This window comes from Haliotis rubra, unplaced genomic scaffold (genome assembly GCF_003918875.1).
Source record: "Haliotis rubra isolate DU_JTF1 unplaced genomic scaffold, ASM391887v1 Scf224, whole genome shotgun sequence".
NCBI classification, from domain to species: domain Eukaryota; kingdom Metazoa; phylum Mollusca; class Gastropoda; order Lepetellida; family Haliotidae; genus Haliotis; species Haliotis rubra.
Window position 1 is genome coordinate 694,368 of NW_025766270.1, and position 24,194 is coordinate 718,561.

Here is a 24,194-nt window from a genome sequence, read left to right on the forward strand (position 1 = left end):
TTATTCGTAAATAACCGTCAGGAATTGTTTCACATTCTTGTTCATATCTTTTAATGGATTTAAAATTTAGAATTTTGGAAATGTTATGTGTAACACTTTAATAATTCATAACCTTTGAAGATGTGGAGGCTCAGCATGTAAAGAAAGGAATGAATCATTTGATTTTGTTTTCAATATAATGTCCGTTGCACTCAATAGCTTTGGGATTAATCTCTTCTTGATAATAATTATGTACATGACATACATGTCTTCTTATGAGTTTATGCACGTATTTAAAAAGGATGGTGGTATAAATGATTTTGTCTTCTTTTTCTTTTTTTTCAGTAACCATGACTACAAAAGCTTTCATGACTGTTATATGTAACATAATTCCTTAAATGAGGATAAGATTATGACTAACCATGACGGATGTGTGTTATGCAAACTGTCTCTAGGCTTTGATTGATCTGATGGGTCGGGTCATGGTTAGGCATTTTGGCTATGAATTTGTATAATATTTGAGCTGGTGGAACATAGCTGTAGATAAGGATTGATATGAATTGCGGAAGGATGAATGTTTAACTTACGGCTGTATTAGCTAGGGTTTATGTAAGTGTTAAGATGGGGTAGGATGGTTTCAAAATGGTATTATTGAAACCTTTCAGTTGATAACCAGAGCTCCAGATAAGATTTAGCTCATGTGGGTACTGTACCCACTGTATTTTTTGGGTATTATTGAGTGGGTATTTCATTTTCCGTTACCCACTGCTTTCAAATATGTGCGTATTTCAGTCACTTTACTCACCTAAGTATTACGTCATTGAGTAAGTTTCCTCATCCACCAGATAACGTCCTTGACCTTGCAACAGACCTTGAGAGAATCTGACGTGACATCCCACAAGCCTTCCTTGCACGTTTGATAGGCTCTATGCGTCGTCGATGCACTGCTGTTCTCAATGCCGATGGTGGACATACCCGTTATTGAGCTTGTGACATGGTCGTTTGACCCCTGTCCCGCTTGTGGACTCGTGACGTCATTGTGATTGACTTTTCAATTGAAATTCTCCCGACTTGTTATGGTCTCATGATCCCTCTATTAAAGTTTATATGTACCTTTGACATTGTTATCGTACTTATCAACTGGGATAGTATTTTGACAATGCACAGTTTCTTTATGTGGCTAGTATACATCCATTTTGATCATTTTGGATTTTTTTTTCAGTTTTTTTCTCATTATCAGAGCATACCTATAAACCATTGAAAATTTTACTTGATGAAACTTGCTATACAGATCCATCTAAAGGTGACCTGGTGCGATAATCTGCAGCAAGTAAACAGCCAGCAACGTACGGAGTTAACGGAATGAGCTTCCTGCTTGGTCACTTCATTTGCATAATTGTCAGATTGTTTTTTCTCATTTATAGCACAAACCTTCATGTGATAAATCATTTTCACCTTTAACGAGAAATACAGCTACTGTTTACACATATCATAGTAGGGAGGTCAGGCACGGCGGCCATCTTGTTTTGAAAGTGAAACTAATCAAAATTCATCACATTTCAGTTTCATAAACAGAAATAAAAATAACATATATGCTTGTGAAGAATGTCTTGATAAAACATTATGTCTATTGTTGTTTTGTTTTCCTTCTTATTTCATAATGAATTGAATATTTCTTCACATATGCAACTTGTTAGGTTTACAAGGGCTTGCTCCCATTTGCCAAAATGGCACCATCTAATCGTCGTACCCTCAGGGTTCACAGTAAAAATAGGAGGTGTGCCTGGATTCACATGGCTACAATATTTACATCACATGACAGATGGAAGAGTCTATTTCATGATTTGGACTCCGTTCTGAAGCTAGAGGCGGGAAATTTGAACAACAAAATCATTCAAAGGTAAGTTTACCAAAATGTTCTGAGAAAAAATGAAAATGGCGGGAAAACGAATCGCCACCGTACATTTCCAGGCTATCTAGTTTCTAAAATCCATAACAAAAAAAACGTAAAATGCTAGGCACACATACTATTTTGCAAACGAAGTTCCATCGTTTCCCCTCTCTCACAGCAGACATGAGAGCTGACTCGCAAACAGAAGAGTTCACTATGGAAGGGGGGAGCGCAAAAAATGAAAGTGTCCCCACGGACAATGTGACAGGTTAAGCCCTACATAACTACACAAGACTTACATAAGGTATAATGTACTTTATTTCTTTGATGTGAATGAAAGGTTTTTTTAGAAAAAAGGTAAACCATTGAAGAAAATACTGATTTTATAATTACCTCTCCCCATGTATAAAAGTGTACTCTTCCAATTTTTACCGCTGTCACTAACAGTGAATGTATCAACAACCAAAACATTCAAGACATCGTATGTTCAATCTCAATCCTGATAATTCCTTCCAAACACTATTATCACTGACATGTTGTCTCTCTGTTTACACTGGGTCGTAATTAACCCCAATTTCCATCACAGCAGTGCTGTCATGACAGTCGCTGATCGAATGGGCTTGGTCCGTAGTGGGGGTGATGAGGGAGAAAGTGGAGCACTTGCTGACACGCCCTGACCTGACAGGTAAGGGCTGTGCCTCTTGTAGACAAATATACATGGAACAAGCATTTTATCTGTGCCACAACACCATTTAAAACTATTTTTTTATGTACACTGATGTTTTCATGACAACGAATGTCCTCGTATCATTATGGACTAATCCATGTTGTTTTTTTGCTACACCTCGTCACAACTTAATTGAGGACGACATTTTTGTGTGCTTTCATTGTCTGCTCCCATTAAACACACCCACCTTGAAATGAGATTATGTCAACAAGATACAGCTAACTTCCAATAAATTGCCGACCAAATTTCTATCATACACACATGGAAACTACCGAAAACTATTTCTCAGTGTCACTTCCGGTTTGCTTCGTGAGCCCTCGTACCATTATCACAATGAAATAATTATTGGTGAAATGTGTTTGCTTTGACTTGACATGAGCATGGTAACATCGTATTAAATTTCATAGTAGAAATTACGTAATTGTAACGAAATATCATAAATAACAGATTTGAACTTTCCTACTCTGTTTTTTTGCACCAATGAAAAAATGAGGGTTGGTGTATGTATTTAATTATTTGAATTTTTTTTACATGGATTGGTGTTTTTTGGCAACCAAACCTTTAGCAGTTCTTAGAACTATCTCACCGGCTTTAACCACTAAACCCTAAAAATATGTGAGATATACCATTACAAAACAACAATATTTACCAAATATTTTTTCAGATTTTAGGGGAACTTTTACCCATGTCTTTTACTATCAAGTTATTATCACATATTATCTGTAGATTATGAACATTGTTGAAAATAAATATGTATTTTGTTCTGGACTTGATGTCATCTCACTAAATAGAAAATTATACTTCATGAGAGGGGGAAAATAACCACCAAAAACAAGATTCATTGTATGAAGACTATAGTCATTACTTTTTCAAATGATGTATTAATTTTTTCTTTCAGTATCCCAATCCTGACCTTATCCTGAACCATTGTCTTTTGTTGGAGCCCTCCCCGCCATACCGGTAACAAGGGATGAGTCTACTGTGTTTTCAGTTTAGATATAACCTGATCTAATTATCTAAACTTGAAACATGGTATGCTCTTCTCTAACATCAAATAACTAGTTCTTACTGTCAAATTTATATTTCTCGCATCCTATTTATGGATGAGAGTTTATCTCTGTTTGGCAACATTAATTATTTATTATGTAATGATATATATCATTTCTTTCTATTTTAAAACATAAGCATGATAAATGCACTTGCGTTATGATCTAGACTTGTATCATGAATGAAATATGAGCATGGATTGACTTTAGATTGTTTACTAAGGTAATTATTCACTATTTTCACACTATTTTACACATGAATATTTGGATTCAAATAGTGAATAAAAACTAGGTGTTGGTGATGACTGTATGGTCCTTGTACTTTGTTTAGAGCATTAACAATGAACATTGTCATCTTCAGTGAATCATTATTGGAACACTAGTCTTCAGATGGTGATGTGTGCCGATGAAACTGAATAAAATATATCAAAACCACATTTCTGGTTTGTTGTTTCTTATTATGAGAGATAAAGCCTTATTACTTGCAGTAAATATTGTGTTGCAGTAGCTACAAATGTAGCAAATGGAAAGATCTACCTGCCTTCCAAATTTCATCAGGATATCTTCTTTATTAGAAATTTTATGTTAATTTTTGTGTATGTCATTGGACCATAACATGGTGCCACATCTATTATGAGATGAAACAAGACAAAATATCAAAATTTGGAAGATCATTTTAGATAGATAATGAAGGATTAATTGTTTTTAACTTCATTTATTGGGACAAAATAGTTGTTTTTAATCACATTAGCAATCTTGAACTGATTGTCAGTTATTTGCACACGTTATAAGACCATTCAAAGTTGGGCAATTTTGTCTATTCTTGGCCATACAAATTCCTGTTTTTCCATGTTTTGACAGTATAAAGTTAAAGAGTTTTAATACAAACAAGGAGTTGATTATGAATAGTTTGTTTGAACACATTTTTTCCAGATGAATAATACATATTAAATAGAAAAACACCTATTCAATTTTTTTCCCTGGCCCTTTTTAATCCCTTCATTGTGGCCAAACTGAACGGCGGCCATCTTGGTAAACAAAATGGCGGCTATATACACTAATAAAACATTCATATCTCAAAAAGTTTTTGACATAAATTAAAAAGGAAAAGTGCTTTTTACTCACTTATGCATGAACTAAAAGTGTGTATACACTTCTGAGTAATAAAATGCATGTACAAAATAAGCCTGACCTCCCTAATCATAGCAACAAATCCTGATCCTACAGGCAGTTATTAGTTTAACAAGCTTAGCTTTAGCTTGTTACTGTAAGCTTCTTAGCTTTAGCTAATTAAATCTTACAAACAATTTTCACACAACCTGGTTTTTTTTCCAAATGGTATGCTGCTCAAAAAGTCCTGCATGATTAGACATTCTTGTCTGCCCAAAATGTTCCATCATGACGAACAGATATTAATAATTCCCAAATGCTTGTGTTTCAGTTTGTATGTTCAGTGTCCATATCATTAGGTGAGTTAAGTTTGACGCCACTTTTAGCAATGTTCCAGCAATATCACAATGGGAAGACACTGGAAATGAGCTTCACACATTGTACCCATGTGGGGAATCAAACCCGGATGTTAAGTATGACGAGTGAACGCTTTAACCACTAGGCTACCCCACTGTCCCTGTTTCCATATAAACATGGTTCTACTTGTGTAGTTGTAACAGTCATCACTGATTATATGTTTCTTAATAACATATATATTTTTCTGAGTAAGTGAGTGAGTTTAGTTTTATGCTGTTTAGCAATATTCCAGCAATATCACAGCAGGGACATCAGAAATTGGCTCACAAATTGTACCCATGCGGGCTAGTGAACCCAGGTCTTCGGCGTGACAGGCGGACGCTATAACAGGTAGAGGTATTTGTTCAAGAATGTCCATGTCATGTGCACAAGTGGAAGCTATGTGGTTGCATGGTTACTAAGCTTAGGTGATCAAAGTTGACTGGTAAATAAAGGGCAGTGTAATGATGTACAGTATGGATGGCCAGGTCACTGATGGAAGGAAACACTAAATGGGTCAAGCGAACAGGAGGTATCTTGCCCCACTTGATGATATAGGTCATCAAGATAACTCTGGGAGTTGGGAATAGTGTCCTTCAACTTGTAATGAGGAACACTAGCCAAAAAACTGCCTGACTGTGATCATAATTTGACTGGTATTCACCTCCTTATCTGGATTTGTGGTTGTTGTGCCCCTGTAGATCTTAGAAATAAGGGGCGGTTGGGTAGCCTAATGGTTAAAGCGTTCGCTCATCACACCGAAGACCCGGGTTCGATTCCCCATATGGATACAATGTGTGAAGCCCATTTCTGGTGTCCTCCGCTGTGATAGTGCTGGAATATTGCTAAAGGCAGAGTAAAACTATACTCACTGACTCACTCTTAGAAATAAATTTGAAGATGATGATTCAATTAGACTTTAATGATGACTGAATGAGACATCTACTGATGATTCAATGAGTCACCTGATAATGGTTAGATGAGACCTTGATGATGACTGAATGAGACATCTACTGATGATTCAATGAGTCACCTGATAATGGTATAATGAGACCTTAATGATGACTGAATGAGACATCTACTGATGATTCAATGACTCACCTGATAATGGTTAAATGAGACCTTAATGATGACTGAATGAGACACCTGATAATGGTTAGATGAGACCTTAATGATGACTGAATGAGTCACCTGATAATGGTTAGATGAGACCTTAATGATGACTGAATGAGGCACCTGATAATGGTTAGATGAGACCTTAATGATGACTGAATGAGACATCTGAATTCAATGAGATTGATAATGGTTAATGAGACCTAGATGAGACCTTAATGATGACTGAATGAGGCACCTGATAATGGTTAGATGAGACCTTAATGATGACTGAATGAGACATCTACTGATGATTCAATGAGTCACCTGATAATGGTTAAATGAGACCTTAATGATGACTGAATGAGACATCTACTGATGATTCAATGAGTCACCTGATAATGGTTAAATGAGACCTTAATGATGACTGAATGAGACATCTACTGATGATTCAATGAGTCACTTGATAATGGTTAGATGAGACCTTGATGATGACTGAATGAGACACCTGATAATGGTTAGATGAGACCTTAATGATGACTGAATGAGGCACCTGATAATGGTTAGATGAGACCTTGATGATGACTGAATGAGACACCTGATAATGGTTAGATGAGACCTTAATGATGACTGAATGAGACATCTACTGATGATTCAATGAGTCACCTGATAATGGTTATATGATGATGATGATTATGCTGAAGAAGAGCCATGCATCCTCCCTCCTGACAAACAGCTGGTAATCTTGTAGCATTTATGGTAATCGTGAAGATTTTAGCCCAACCGACATAAACAGGGTAAATAATTGTTTTGACTGTCAGTGGATGTAGATAGGCTTTTTATCAATCATTCCATAATAAGTGACAATATTAATGCTTTCAGAGTCATGGCATTTTGATGGCTCGGTAATCATTTCATTTCATGTTGTCTGGAAAACATTGTGAAGTTGTTTTGTTTGACGACTTCCACATGCCAAGTACAGTAGGGCATATTAAAAACTAACAGATGATAACAGACATATGTAGAGGAATAGAGTCATGTAAATGGATAGATACAACCTGATATGTACAGCCTGACAACCAACACATTGGCAGTGTATTGTAACCATACAAACAACTAAGACAGGTAACATAGGTGTGAGTAGTGTCATCCTGACAGTCAGATCCTTCCCTGTATCAGACCCATCGTCAGATCTGTCATGTTGCCTAGTAACATGCACATGACACCTACAAGGACACAACCACCCCCACCCCATCATAGTGCGGGAATATTGCTAAAAGCAAAGTAATTCTGAGCTCATTCACTTCAGAGTAAACCTGGACTCGACTGAAAAAATGATATGACTCCATCAGTGATTCCTTGAGTATGGTTTCTAAACACCATAGGAAAGGTATGACACTTTGCAAATGACAACTTTTTTTATTATATTATGATGCAGAATTTCGGTATTGATTCTTATATACTGTAGTGAATCAAGAATCAACAGATCTGATTATCTGACTACAATACGTAGTAACAGTAAGTGCATACCTGTAACTGTGGATGAAATATATCTACGATGCTAATGGTGCAGAATTATTTGATTAACCCTTCTAAGAAACTCCCAAATATTCACTTTTATGAGAAAAAAGGAAATATTGATAATAAACCTAGAACAAAAGGTTCAGGCAGCTATCTTGTCATGCATTGTTGCACATTATACTGTTCAAGTTGAGCACAATGAATATAAATAGAAACAGGTGTTGCACAACTAGCGTGTTATTAAATCGAAAGTACCAAAACCATCAGTTTCACGACAGCTTTCAAAGTTTCAGCAAATCTGGTGTCATTCAGTACAGTAGACTGTCAAATTTGATATAAGAAAACATTTTGAGATGATTTTCGCTTCAGGATGACATAAAGTCATCTGTATGTCAGCACTGTACACATGTTGGATGCTTTCATCAAACAGAAAAAGATAGGAGATGCTTGTTTCAAGGCAATCCATTCAGTAAATTTCTACAGCCCGGGACACTCGCTCATGTCAGAGTAAATAGGTCTTGGAGGTTTTCTGCTTCTCTGAAACCACTAGCATAGGTCTGGTGCACGCAAACCACTGATAACCATTGCAAATCTAGGATTCAAACCCATGAACAAAGGATCATGGCACTCCTACAAAAACAAGTGAATTTCTCCATTTATTTCTATGAAGACAAGGAGCCAAGAGTTGCAAAGAACACCTTGGGGCAATGGGGTTGCGTAGAAGTTGAAGTGTTCACTCATCACATCGAAGTCCAGGTTCAATTCCCCACATGAGTTCAATGTGTAAAGCACATTGTTGGTGTCCATTGCTGTGATGTCGCTGGAATATTGATAAAAGTCTTAGCTGAAAGAAGGTTGGAACAATCCATGATCATGATGAAGATACTGTGACACCATTATAGTGCAGGCAGGAGTACCATGACATCAGTTTCACATTTAACCTCAATGAATTAATTATTAGCTCCATCCAGTAACTTTTATCTCACATTTGGTGAGCCATACATCTGAGACTGGTAAGATTATCTTGGTGCAGTCTGAAGAATAACTGCAGGCATGACATGATGGGTAGTATTTGACAAGGGCTGGATAACTTCCTGCTTGGTATGTCCTTGAGATTACGTGGCAATAATAATGATAATCATAATCGTGAAAATGTATTCCAGCTTGTTCAGTTATACATTTGATGAAATCAATGACAAGAATGTCAGTAGCAAGATTGCTGAATCAGGTTTCCAATAGTCCTGGAGTGACTTAGTACTGGAGACTACATGCTATAGATTAAGGCCTGAATACACAACATTCATTGGTCAATGCTGCGGTCAGCAATATTGAACGTATATCACAGCTGCCAGTAACTAATTTACTCAGAACCTTGGATAGATGTTATGAATACCAGTCCACACAGGGGAGGAGGGGTAGCCTATAGGGTAAAGCGTTCGTCGTCATGCTGAAGACCCGGGTTCGATTCCCCAGATGGATACCATGTGTGAAGTCCATTTCTGGTGCCCACTGCAGTGATATTGCTGGAATAGTGGCGAAAAACTGAACTCAATCCTCCAATCCACACCACCGGGATTTAAAGACCATCGAATCTGAGTCAGCTCATTTGAGCATAGGCTAACGCGTCACCCCTGGACTCCAGGGTGGGGTATACATCTACAAACAGCTTTGCAGACATCCCGGGGGCTATATTGTAATGACATTGTCATGGAAACAACAGGGACATTTTATTGAATCTGTATGAATTTGTGAAAGTAGGCAAAAGATGTGGAATTGTATAAAAAATTAATTATTTTTCAAAATGTACATCGAAGAGAGAAGTAACTGTCCTTGCTAAATGATTGTCACATATGTGAACCACAAACTTGTGTTGTGTACATCTCTGAGATATGATATTTTGTTCAGTCACAGACAGAAGCATTTGGTTTCATCCAGTGGATCTTGATATATTTGAGAACAATAAGTTATGTTTTTTGTATCAGATGGCAGCAGATTATATGTATTTTGTGAAACATATGGACATCTCTTCACGTCATGACAAAATGTGAACTTTCATGAATGTTGTTTAGTCCCACGACATCACCATGGAAATTATGTGGGGGTGGGGTTATGTGGCTGGGGAATATGTTGGGGTGGGGTTATGTGGCTGGGGAATATGTGGGGATGGGGTGGGGTGATGTGGCTGTGGTATATGTGGGGGTAGGGGTGATGTGGCTCTGGAATATGTGGGGGTGGGGCTATGTGGCTGGGGAATATGTGGGGGTAGGGTGATCTGGCTCTGGAATATGTGGGGGTAGGGTGATATGGCTGGGGAATATGTGGGGATGGGGTGATGTGGCTGGAGAATATGCATGAGTGAGAGTGATGTATATTATTTTTCACTACAAGCTTAGGCAAGTGTCAATTAAATTAAACAACAATGAATATCTAATAACACCAGGGGAGAATGGGATGTTTTGAAAAAAATACTGTTTCTAAGTGTTTTCATAGATTCAGGGCTTATTCGGCATCTGGTTTGTCAGTAGGTGAGCAGTTTAGTCAGGCCATTATCGCATGCGTGGTGCTGACTGTGACACGGGTGGTGCTGACTGTGACATGGGTGGTGCTAACTGTGACATGGGTAGGTGGTGCTGACTGTGACATGGGTGGTGCTGACTGTGACATGGGTAGTGCTGACTGTGACATGGGTGGTGCTGACTGTGACATGGGTAGTGCTGACTGTGACATGGGTAGTGCTGACTGTAACATGGGTGGTGCTGACTGTTGGGTGGGTAGTGCTGACTGTGACATGGGTGGTGCTGACTGTGACATGGGTGGTGCTGACTGTGACATGGGTGGTGCTGACTGTGACATGGGTGGTGCTGACTGTGACATGGGTGGTGCTGACTGTGACATGGGTGGGGTGGTGCTGACTGTGACATGGGTGGTGCTGACTGTGACATGGGTGGTGCTGACTGTGACATGGGTGGTGCTGACTGTGACATGGGTGGTGCTGACTGTGACATGGGTGGTGCTGACTGTGAACATGGGTGGTGCTGACTGTGACATGGGTAGTGCTGACTGTGACATGGGTGGTGCTGACTGTGACATGGGTGGTGCTGACTGTGACATGGGTGGTGCTGACTGTGACATGGGTGGTGCTGACTGACTGTGACATGACATGGGTGGGTGGTGCTGACTGTGACATGGGTGGTGCTGACTGTGACATAGTGGGACTGCTGACTGTGGGGTGGTGACTGTGACATGGGTGGTGCTGACTGTGACATGGGTGGTGCTGACTGACTGTGACATGGGTGGTGCTGACTGTGACATGGGTGGTGCTGACTGTGACATGGTGGTGCTGCTGACATGGGTGTGCTGACTGTGACATGGGTGGTGCTGACTGTAACATGGGTGGTGCTGACTGTGACATGGGTGGTGCTGACTGTGACATGGGTGGTGCTGACTGTGACATGGGTGGTGCTGACTGTGACATGGGTGGTGCTGACTGTGACATGGGTGGTGCTGACTGTGACATGGGTGGTGCTGACTGTGACATGGGTGGTGCTGACTGTGACTGGGTGTATGGGTAGTGCTGACTGCTGTGACTGACTGTGACATGGGTGGTGCTGACTGTGACATGGGTGTGCTGACTGCATGGGTGGTGCTGACTGCAACATGGGTGGTGCTGACTGTATACATGGTGGTGCTGACTGTGACATATGAGGTGGTGCTGACTGTCACATGGGTGGTGCTGACTGTGACATGGGCTGACTGTGACATGGGTGGTGCTGACTGTCACATGGGTGCTGACTGTGACTGTGACATGGGTGGTGCTGACTGGGTGGTGCTGACTGCATGGGTGGTGCTGACTGTAACATAGGTGGTGCTGACTGTGACATAGGTGGTGCTGACTGTGACATGGGTACTGACTGTGACATGGGTAGTGCTGACTGTAACACATGGGTGGTGCTGACTGTGACATGGGTAGGGCTGACTGACATGGGTGGTGCTGACATGACATGGGTGGTGGTGACTGACTGGGTGGTGCTGACTGTGACATGGTGGTGCTGACTGTGACATGGGTGGTGCTGACTGTGACACGGGTGGTGCTGACTGTGACACGGGTGGTGCTGACTGTAACATGGGTAGGGCTGACTGTGACATGGGTGGTGCTGACTGTGGCATGGGTAGGGCTGACTGTGACACGGGTGGTGCTGACTGTGACACGGGTGGTGCTGACTGTGACATTGGTGATGCTGACTGTGACATGGGTGGTGCTGACTGTGACATGGGTGGTGCTGACTGTGTGTGTGCTTGTGTACCTCTTGTCTTTGCCATTATTTCTGTTAGGAACTTGAGGCATTCTAACTCAACAACATAGACCAGAGGTAGACTAGCACACACACACAGATGCCATTATTTCGGTCACAGACTTGTGACATTCTTTATATGCAGTTATCGTATGTGTATGTATTTTACACTTCAATATTCTCTTGGTTCATTTTGTTAAAATGCATTTCAGTGACAATTTGTATTCAAGACATGATTATAGGTCACAGATGCCTGCACATGGAGAGCACCTGTTTGTGTATATTGAATATGTAATGGCATGCAGGTACAATCTGGATCTTCATAAATAATTGGCAGTTAAGTTTCTTCTTTGGTTACCCACATTCTGTCTGTAACAGAAGGATGACTTGTAACAAGTTAAATAATGACAGATTACAGACATTAATCCGGATATACCAGGGATAGAAAGTGTGCCTTAGGGCACAAGGTAAATATTTTAGGTGTGCCTTTCAGAAATCAGGTGTGCCCCTGTTTGTACAATAAATGACTGTAGCAAAGATGATGATCTTTTGAAATTTATTGTCAGAAAACAACAAATGTAACCAGTTTTATTTTATCACTGATATGTCTTCTGTTTAAGATGGCTTTCTTATGTTTCATTTGTTCTGCTTTCCCAGCACCTTTAATAGCTAAGAATTGTGTGAGAGGTTCACTTTTTTCAATATATCTAACATACACAATTTCCTCTTCAATAACTGAACTATCAGTACTCCCAACACTCTAAATGAAAAACAACCAGATTTCTTTACATGAACCATCATAATTCCAGTGATTTCCTGGGCGATAAAGTCAATAAATGTTTTTACTTGGTTGTCATTTGCATAAGTGTTTTGTTTGGTTATTAAGTGACTAAAGGTGTGTTATGTCTTAGGTGTGCCATAAGGGCACCGAGAACATTTTTTATCCGTGCCATTTCGATATTTACCGTGCTATGGCACGCTAACATATGGGGTATTTCAAACCCTGTATACAATGAAGATGTGTTACTATCTGAACTTGTAACAAAATTGTGTTCTTCAGTGGGGTTTTGTTGGCATGTGATTTCTGGTGTTATGTGCTCATGGCAATGACTAAGCATTGGGAAAGAAGCATTGAAACTCCCAACAGTATGTGTTTTGTGCACCCCTCTATCATGTCTATATATTGGGGGAAAAAATGTGCACTCTGTACTGAAGGAAATGTGCTAATTCACTGTGACCCTTCAATCTGAGGAGTGTTGTGTTTAATATGCAAGTTAAAATTTGATTTTCTGGGGGTGAATGTGAGTAGGAAAGTCAATCTTGGATTTAAGAGTTTTTATGAAAGGCTATTCATCGAAAAAACGTTTCTGCATGAAGACAGCAAGAGAACAAATTTTATTGATGTACAACATGAAGCTCATTCAGAGGCTTCTGTGACAGGCAGAATGATGGATGAAAAGGTGCATGTTGCTTTGGCTGCCAGATAAAAATTGCCGTGAGATTATGGATTTTGTCTCGTAACTTTACAATTTTGATTTATCATTTCAGATACAACTGTTGCAGATTTTGGATGTGTATTGACTCAGGATGTGGTGTGGAGCTGGGTAGATATCAAGCAGAAGTAGAATGACATTGACACTAGCGTCATCTGCCCTACACTATGCATGGACAACATCTAGAAGATTATCTTAACTCTACCTGTTGCAGTCCGGAAATGGGTAAAGGTAAGTCAAGGTCACAATGACCTATATTATGACGAGTAGACTAATGTTTAATTTTCGTTTTATGAAGTAAGTTTTTGGTCAAGAACATGGCTTGTATATAAATAAAATACTGTAAACTAACGTTTAAATGTTATTTTATTATGCCCAACTTTGGTTGAGAGTTTGACTTATTTCTGTCCTTGGGTTCTGGTGCCTGGTAGTTAGGCAGCAGGTTGTCAACTCCTCGATACCAAAGGGCTGAGACTTCCTGCTTCTTTTGGAGCCTTCATCCACATCTGCACCATACATTTTGTAATGGAAATTTAGTTTTTAATAACACATGGTGGCTTACGCAAACTTTTATGAAACTGTGACAATTTTTAACAACCAAGAGTTATAGACATAACTAAAGCTGTTGACAGACCTGTGAGAACATACGACAAACATGTTACTGGTGAAACAAAATTATTGTTGATTTTCTGTCCCTCTTGACTGATTTATTTCCTTAATTGGTTCCTGGAAACTATATAATGAGTGAATATTGCTCTACACAGCTGTTGGGAATGGGAGATATTGATGTGATTACAATGACAGTGTGATTTGGAGAATCAGATTAAGTTTATGTCAAGTTGCATGAATGTTAAGTGCTATAAAGTCATTTCCCTGCTTGAAATTCCCCTGAATGTACTGTGTTAATTCAGGAGGGACGATGCTAAACCTTCATAGACAAAAAGTTGCTCCATTCAAACGTCTGTGCAGATTGTTTCAAACTCAGTAGTTCTGTCGTTGATTGAGACCAGCTTTGTGGTAAAGTCAGCTAGGTTAAACTGACCTTAGAATGAATGTCACGGCATTAATGGATACATATTGTCTTGATATTTAATATATTTTATTAATGATATTTATTAGTGCATGTGCCATGAATGTAAAAATGTTTTTGTGTAATATAGAGAAGTAGGTAGCAGTGAGTGTCGCCTTCTGTCACACAAATCATGTGCACGACTACCCCATGCACGGTGTATACCCACACTGGAATTACTCTACATTAGGAGATACTCTGAACTGTCTCCCACTGGTACGATGTCCCAACCACAGCCTGCTGTGCATTGTATCCCCACACTGGAATTACTCTACATTAGCACTGTCTCCCACTGGTACGGGGATAGTGCAATGATTGTTGGAGGTTTGTCAGCACAGTACTAGTACGAGGACTGTAACGATACACCCAGACCTCGATATTGGACACTCTATTCGATCATTTTTTATTCGATTCTTCATACAAGTAAAAACATCAGCTTCATTTAACTTTCAGAGTCAGCTTTTTTAGCATGAAATCCATCGTCAACTTGGCGATGTCTGCTAACAACAATTCTCATTGGATAGTTAGCCCAGCGTTAACCAATCACATTTCGCCTTATTTCAGCACTGCTCGAGTTGGAGTCAAAATTATGTTCTGGCTGTGTGGAAATAATTTAAATAGGTATTCAAATATCGAATCAAAATAGTGATAAAGGTTATCAAAATTCGAAACTAGGGTGTCAGATTCGATTTTCAATTTACCTGTACTCAAGGGTAAACATGTGATGGTTTTACTGAGGGGTTTTCTGCAATCTTAAACTGGCACAACTGGATTAACTAAAATAACACCCACTTACTGTTTTTGGTACCCTGTTGACTTTAAGGATGAAAGCCAAGGCAAGACACTTGTATTTACCCAATTGTTAACAACTTAAATTTTAAAGATCCCAGATTCATATACGGTAGCCTAAAACCTTAATCCACTTGACCGCCTCCGTGGTGTAGTGGTTAGAGCGTCCGCCCGGAGAGCGGAAGGTCGCGGGTTCGATCCCCGACCGCGTCATACCAAAAGACGTTAAAATATGGTACTTGTTGATCCCTGCCTGGTGCTCGGCATTAATGGGTACAACAAGGACTGGTCGGCTTGGAGTTAGTATAATGTGTCTGAGTGGGGTATTCATGCTTCACTGCGGTATGGTATCTCAGTGGGCTAGCACTATAAAACCAGCTTAAGTCTGGGCTAGTACAAGCAGCCGCACTTACACATACACACGCATGCACGTTGTCATATGAGGGAAATATTCTCAAGCACAACGTTAAACCCAATTTCACCTTTAGGTTAGTAGACCTTACTTTCAAGTGTTGTTGACAGGACAGTGTAGAGGCAGTGGCTGTGGGGTGAAGGAACATGATGAACATGTTGTTATCGCCCCATTTCATGATGAAATGTCTTTGTATGGCTGGGTCAAAATGACCTATGAATATGCACTGTTATCATTAACCATGTCAGATCAGTGTACGGCAGTGCTCTGTGTAGATATTCACTGTCACCAATGACATAGAGATGCTTAGGGTAGCTGCTGTCATAATGAAGTATTTTTACTTTTGAACAACCTAGGGAGCAGTTATAATCTGTATGGCAAAGTCACATAGACATTCTGTATAACAGGGTGACAGTGACCTGAGAATATACTATAATTGTGACCCAGGAGTAAGAACTATCTATGCCTAGGTCACAGTGACTTGAGGACAACAACACTGACATAAGTAACATTATTTATGGTTAGGTCATCGTGACCTCAGAACATACTGTAACACTGCTCTAGGAAGCAAACTGTCAGTGAAGCTGGGTCGCAGTGACTGTACACTGCTGTCACACTGACAAGGAAGCAGTAAAAACTTGTATGGTTGGGTCATAGCGACCTTAAAACATACTGTGACACTGACCTAGGAAGTGAACACTCAATGTAGCTGGGTCATGGTGACCGTAGAGAATGCTGTAACACTGACCTGTAAAGCAAACCCTCTGTAGCTAGATCACAGTGACACTGACCAAGACCCAAAAAGCAGTAACTCCCTGTAAGGCTAGGTCACAGCGACCTTTGAATGTCTTGTAACACTGATCCAATAGGTAAAGGCTCTGTGCAGCTGGGTCACAGTGACCGTAGAGTATGTTGTACCACTGACCAATGAAGCAGTAACCCTCAGTATGGCTAGGTCACAGTGGCCCTTAAACATGCTGTAACACATTCAGTATGTCTACATTACAGTGATCTTTGAATGTATTAAACATGACCAATATAGTTTTGTTGCAGTGCTCAGTTTATCTAGGTCACAGTGAACATGCCACAGAATATGCTGACCCATACGACAGTGTCACACTGCACTGTGTGGCCAGGTGGCAGCAGCCCCCAGAAAAGTTTCTATCAAATTTTGGTGATTTTAACTCATGCTATGTGATTTTAATAGGAGCAAGAATTCTATTTTGTTTCAGAATTTCTTCACCTACATGTTTTTCTTTACAACCACCTGTAAATAATCAAATCGTGATCAGAAAAAAATAGTGGTTGATAGCACAAGCAAATATTTTTGTATGATGTCAAAACTGTTATCACAGCCCATTGGATCTTATATGGAAGAAACCGCCTCCGTGGTGTAGTGGTTAGAGCGTCCGCCCGGAGAGCTGAAGGTCGCGGGTTCGATCCCCGGCCGCGTCATACCAAAAGACGTTAAAATATGGTACTTGTTGGTCCCTGCCTGGCGCTCGGCATTAATGGGTACAACAAGGACTGGTCGGCTCGGAGTTAGTATAATGTGTCTGAGTGGGGTATTCATGCTTCACTGCGGCATGGTATCTCAGTGGGCTAGCACTATAAAGCCAGCTTAAGTCTGGGCTAGTACAAGCAGCCGCACATACACATACACACGCATGCACGTCGTCATATGAGCGAAATATTCTCAAGCACGACGTTAAACCCAATTTCACCTCACCTTATATGGAAGATGAGGAAAACTTTCTGCAGAAGGGCCATAGTCCCCATATTCAGTGTCTACTCCATCTTATGCAGTTACAATATACTTGTATGTACCCAGCTGCTCTTACTGAATTACAGCAACACAGGTCTTTGCTCTTACACTGGTTCTACCTCCTCGGTTGTGTAATTGATACACCCAGACTTTCATCTACCATGGCCTGAAACATGACTCCAACAGCTCCTTGTACTCTAACAGAAGTAAAACTTTCATTCTAAGCATTCTCTTTTTGACAAATATGCTTATTTATGGCTTTTTGGGTCAACAGATCCTTAGGAATAATACATGTGACCTGTTTTAAGGACAGTAAGTAGTTTATGTTTTTTTCCTACATAGGATGCTTTCCAGCTTTAAGGGCACCAGGACCAAAGGTCAAGGTGAACTTGTAGATCTGTCTCCGCCATCTTTTATCTACCTGGTAACTTCATACAAATGTCCTTACACCCAAACTGTTAGTACACTGCTCTGTATGTCAGGGGAATGAGGTTTGATAATGACATTCAACGAAGCAGTTTTGTGATGAACATAGGATAACAGTGGTAGATAATGACATTCAAAGAAGCAGTTTTGTGATGAACATAGGATAACAGTGGTAGATAATGGCATTCAAAGAAGCAGTTTTGTGATGAACATAGGATAACAGTGGTAGATAATGACATTCAAAGAAGCAGTTTTGTGATGAACATAAGATAACAGTGGTAGATAATGGCATTCAAAGAAGCAGTTTTGTGATAACAGTGGTGGTATATAATGACATTCAAAGAAGCAGAACATAAGATAACAGTGGTAGATAATGGCATTCAAAGAAGCAGTTTTGTAATGAACATTGGAGATAACAGTGGTAGATAATGACATGATGAACATATGAACATAGAGATAACAGTGGTAGATAATGGCATTCAAAGAAGCAGTTTTGTGATGAACATAGGATAACAGTGGTAGATAATGACATTCAAAGAAGCAGTTTTGTGGATGAACATGGATGATGATGACATAAAGAAGCAGTTTTGTGATGGATAACAGTGGTAGATAATGACATTCAAAGAAGCAGTTTTGTGATGAACATAGGATAACAGTGGTAGATAATGGCATTCAAAGAAGCAGTTTTGTGAACATAGGGATGAACATAAGATAACAGTGGTAGATAATGACATTCAAAGAAGCAGTTTTGTGATGAACATAGGATAACAGTGGTAGATAATGACATTCAAAGAAGCAGTTTTGTGATGAACATAGGATAACAGTGGTAGATAATGACATTCAAAGAAGCAGTTTTGTGATGAACATAGGATAACAGTGGTAACATAGATAACAGTGGTAGATGACATTCAAAGAAGCAGTTTTGTGATGAACATAGTAGATAACAGTGGTAGATAATGACATTCAAAGAAGCAGTTTTGTGATGAACATAGGATAACAGTGGTAGATAATGACATTCAAAGAAGCAGTGAACATTAACAGTGTAGATAATGACATTCAAAGAAGCAGTAGGAACATTGGAGAACAGTGGTAGATAATGGCATTCAAAGAAGCAGTTTTGTGATGAACATAGGATAACAGTGGTAGATAATGACATTCAAAGAAGCAGTTTTGTGATGAACATAGGATAACAGTGGTAGATAATGGCATTCAAAGAAGCAGTTTTGGTAGATGAACATTAAGATAACAGTGGTAGATAATGACATTCAAAGAAGCAGTTTTGTGATGAACATAGGATAACAGTGGTAGATAATGACATTCAAAGAAGCAGTTTTGTGATGAACATTGGATAACAGTGGTAGATAATGACATTCAAAGAAGCAGTTTTGTGATGAACATTGGATAACAGTGGTAGATAATGACATTCAAAGAAGCAGTTTTGTAATGAACATGAACATTGACATTCAAAGAACAGTGGTAGATGAACATATTCAAAAAGCAGTTTTGTGGTGAATATGAACATTTTATAATGAACATTGGAGAACAGTGGTAGATAATGACATTCAAAGAAGCAGTTTTGTGATGAACATAGGATAACAGCGGTATATAATGACATTCAAAGAAGCAGTTTTGTAATAAACATTGGATCAATTTGAGAAGAACAAGCTGTTACTATATTTTCTTGATTGATAAGTGAAGTATTGTGGAAAGAAGTTATATTCTTTGTTCAAAGATTGATTTTCTCAGTGCCTGGATAAGGTGAGCAACAGTGCACTTGCACTCTTATATGCACTATTCACATACATTTTGTATATATTCTGAAATGTTTCAACCACCTATCTGCTGCTTAGGCTATAGCTTGATTCACTCAGACTGCTAAGTGTGTACAGCTAGTCTAATGATTTCTCATGACTTACTCAGTATAACATTGACAATCTCTGTACATTTGTGAAAAATGCCATTAATATCTTTGATGTAGTTGATTGTCTCAATGATATTGTTGTTAGTATCTTCAGCGTAATTAATATTTTTTCAGTACTATTGATATTAATATCTTCAATAAATTGTCTCTTTATTATCGATCTTAGTATCTTCATAAATATTATCTCATTATTATTGATCTTAGTATTTTCATAAAAATTTTTTTATTATCGATCTTAGTATCTTCATAAATATTATCTCATTATTATTGATCTTAGTATTTTCATAAAAATATCTCATTATTATTGATCTCAATATCTCCAGAACAATTACCCCATTATTATCAATATTAGTATCTTAAGAATAATTATCTCTGTATTATTGATATTACTATCCTCATAATAGTTATCTCATTATTATCAATACTAGTATCTTCAGAATAATTATCTCCTTGTTATTGATACTAGTATCTTTGATTTAATTGTCTCAGTATTATTGACATTAGTATCTTTGATTTAATTGTCTCAGTATTATTGACATTAGTATCTATGATTTAATTGTCTCATATTAGACATATCTATGATTTAATTGTCTCAGTATTATTGATACTAGTATCTTTGATTTAATTGTCTCAGTATTATTGACATTAGTATATATGATTTAATTGTCTCAGTATTATTGACATTAGTATCTATGATTTAATTGTCTCAGTATTATTGACATTAGTATCTATGATTTAATTGTCTCAGTATTATTGACATTAGTATCTTTGATTTATTTGTCTCAGTGTTATTGACATTAGTATCTTTGATTTAATTGTCTCAGTATTATTGACATTAGTATCTTTGATTTAATTGTCTCAGTATTATCTACATTAATATCTTTGATTTAATTGTCTCAGTATTGTTGACATTAGTATGTATGATTTAATTGTCTCAGTATTATTGACATTAGTATCTTTGATTTAATTGTCTCAGTATTATTGACATTAGTATTCGTGATTTAATTGCATATGGACCATCTTGATGTGAATGTAATACACATAAGTAGGTTCAAGCGAATATGGCCTTGACCCCATCAGAGTAATTGACCTTGAGTTATGCTACGACCTTCACACAGTAGATCTCACACAAGTTTCCTACAGTTAGAAACAAATAGTAATTTCACTTTTAAATAAATTTGACAAATATTGAAGGCTTTAGCAATGAGCTGCAGAGATTATATATAAATTTAGTTTGTTCACATTAAGAGGATATTTTTTCCTTGCTTGTAAAGTTTACACTCCGTTGAACACAGGCTGTTTGATGACAAAGTATAAATCCATGCACGACTCCAATACACCAATACATCATTCAACTGTTAATATTCATGATGCCGATAGATTGATAGGCGCTATTGTATAACTTCGCCACTCTGTCTGTAAATAAGGATAAGTCTTCACCATATTTCAATGGTCCTGAATATTTTTTAGGTTTCTCTGTCTATTTCTAAGCATTGATGTCAGCGAGTCTTTATGAAATATTTTTGTACTCAGGTTTTAAGCAATGCTTTTGTCATAGTTGCCATTTTAGCAAGTATCCAATAAACTAAAGGTATTGAGTCTTAACAGATTTAGTGGAATATCTTAATTAATACTGTCAGATAATGTTCATTCTCATTAGGGGCGGTGGGGTAGCTTTGTGGTTAAATCATTCACTCATCAGGCTAACGACCAGGGTTTGATTCCCCACATGGGTACAACGTCTGAAGCCCATTTCTGGTGTCCCCCGCCGTGATATTGCGGGCATATTACAAAAAGCGGCGTAAAACTAAACTCATTCATCCGGATTAAGAGAAGATCCCACATGTTTGGGTATCATTGGGGTTACAACAAATTAATAATGTTTAACAAATAAATATTGTTGTTTGCCTTACTTCTGGACCATTGTGTGGAACATGCTGAGTCCTCCACAGTTGTCTTAGGTATCATGTGGGCCTGACTAGAAATACTGACCGTCAGAAATATCAACAATGGGAAGAATTATTAACAATTGACAATGTGAAGACAATGTGTCACGTAGATTATCTTACGTAAACACGTAAACTGTTGTGAGAAATAAAGCTTTAATTTACAATTCCAATTTATGTTGAGAAGGCTGTTTTTGTTTGTAATTTGTGCAAATATTTGTCAATATCCACAAGCAACATGAAATATGTTGACTTTTTCCTGGCTTTCTCTTTTTGCTCATAGTTACTTCTCTGATATTTATCTAGAATCGATCGATATGTATGATTATCAATCTCAATTATCTATCACTAGCCAGTCGTATTGTGTCAACATGTATTAACATGAATACACCTGACACATTCCAACTAAAACAATGGCTGTTCAGTCAAATACCTGAATCTGTGGTGGAGAGCGATTCAGAGTTTCCATATAGCAGATGAAGATTGTAACAATGAACTAGATAATATTAAAGATGGCTGAAACTAGGTGATAAGGGATCTCATAGTATTCTGGGTCCCGATCCTCAAAGCATGAACTCGTAGAGCTACAACATTGTAAGCCTATGGTAAACTGTAGAGTTATGACAGATCAAACGTTATGAATGCTCTGTGGATCAGGGCCCTGTTCCTCAAAGCAATCATAACCCAAAGACAATCGCAACTCCCATACTTTTATATAGACTTATGACAGTTGTAGCTCTACGATCGCTTTGAGGAGCGAGGCCCTGGACCGTGGAACCTTTCCCAGCAATATGAATAGCCATATGGGAAGCTACAACGTTGGTCAACCATTTGTCAACTTATCCTTGATAGTTCACCTTGAAGTGGCCTTAAATCTGGGATTTTCAGGGTGTTCTGGAGCTAGCTTCCCAAGGTTCAGATTTAAAGTGAGATCTTGAAGCAGAGATATAAGCTTGGGTGCACTTGGAGAATACTGTGATCTCAGATTAAGGCGGAACTGCCTTGTACAATGCTGTTCAAAATGGCAGAAATCTGATATCCTGTATTGGAAGAAAGACCTTCAGAGTCACTTACAATGCCGGATTTAACACATGAGTTGAAATTCTGCTAGAATGAGTTTGAATGTCTGTTTGATGGAGTAACAATGATAACCTTTTTTGCGTCAAGTAGACAGGGTTTGCTCTCAGTGTACACGTGTGCTGATCTGTTACAGCTTGAAACAGGGCTGGTTTATGTGGGAGCAAGTGCAGGAGAGTCTGCCAGACTGCACACGTCAGAGAGTAGACAGACATTTAGTACAGAAATATGGTTATCTTATTAACAAATATAAAAAGTACATTTTTCTCCAAAATAAATGGAACTTCTTGTTGGACTACTATAATCTATTCTCTAGGGTTTGGGAGACTAGTCAGGATGATACTGTACTGTATCAATCAGTCAGACTAGTCATTTATACAACACCTGTTTCCAGTCTGTGAAAGTCAGCTCAATGGGCCTTACAGGAGCTCTGACACAAAGTTTTCAGTTGTATTTCATTTCGAAAAAGTGAGTTTTCAAACTAGACTTAAAGTCGCTGAGTGTCTGAATGTTCCTGAGGTTGTCTGGGATTGAAGTCCACAGTACGGGCCCAGCCTTGGAAAAGCTTCTGTGAAAATAAGAACTGGTGCGTGTTTTGCAACACACATGAGATTCTGAGAACCTGAACGTAAAGATCGAGATGGAATATGATCTTTATAAGATCGCAGATGTATGGTGGTGCTGGGCCAGGTTTTACCTAGCAGATCAAAGTCGGAATCTTGAACTGAACTCTGAAACACACAGGCAACCAACCGGTGAAGTTCCTTGAGTATCGGAGTATCGACTGTCAACCCTTGCAGTACTGTTCTGTACTGTACTCTCTATTATCAGTGCTGCATTAAAGTTATTTAGTGTGCTTGTTTTTGTGAGGTTTCACGAGTGTCAGTAAGTCATGAAAGGCAAGGCTCCAAATCTAGACACGTAAGAGAGGCTGCCTGCAAACAAACATACCAGCTGACATCACAAGTGATTATCAAGCCTGCCCATTCAAGTTAAACCAGAAAATACCCCTTTATCTGTTTTTGACCCAATGTTTTGAGAAAATCTTTGCAAGGCTAATACGTGAAGTGAGTTGAATGCTGTTTTATCATTTGAATCATGTGTATGACATAAAGCTAACCAATCAGTAGACTGGTTTTAGTTCATGCGACTGTACTGCATGAGTTGAAGTGTGATTGAGTGTGATGTTTTAAACTAACAGCCTCATTTTCATATGCTTGGCTATGCATCAGCAAGCAAGTG

General features: G+C 38.7%; 1 protein-coding gene across 4 annotated transcripts in view; it reads left to right on the forward strand.

Annotated features, from left to right (window-relative positions):
- The window catches only part of LOC124277595 (ecdysone receptor-like), a 109,514-nt gene that overhangs the window by 50,024 nt on the left and 35,296 nt on the right, over positions 1 to 24,194 (forward strand). For 3 of the 4 annotated variants that reach the window (XM_046713316.1, XM_046713317.1, XM_046713315.1), the window contains exon 2: positions 13,603 to 13,778. In XM_046713316.1, the coding sequence (XP_046569272.1) occupies positions 13,715 to 13,778 (64 nt within the window). In that variant the 5' untranslated portion in view covers positions 13,603 to 13,714. Of the gene's footprint in view, positions 1 to 13,602; positions 13,779 to 17,856; positions 17,895 to 24,194 lie in introns of all 4 variants that reach the window. The other variant, XM_046713318.1, reaches the window with a different exon arrangement.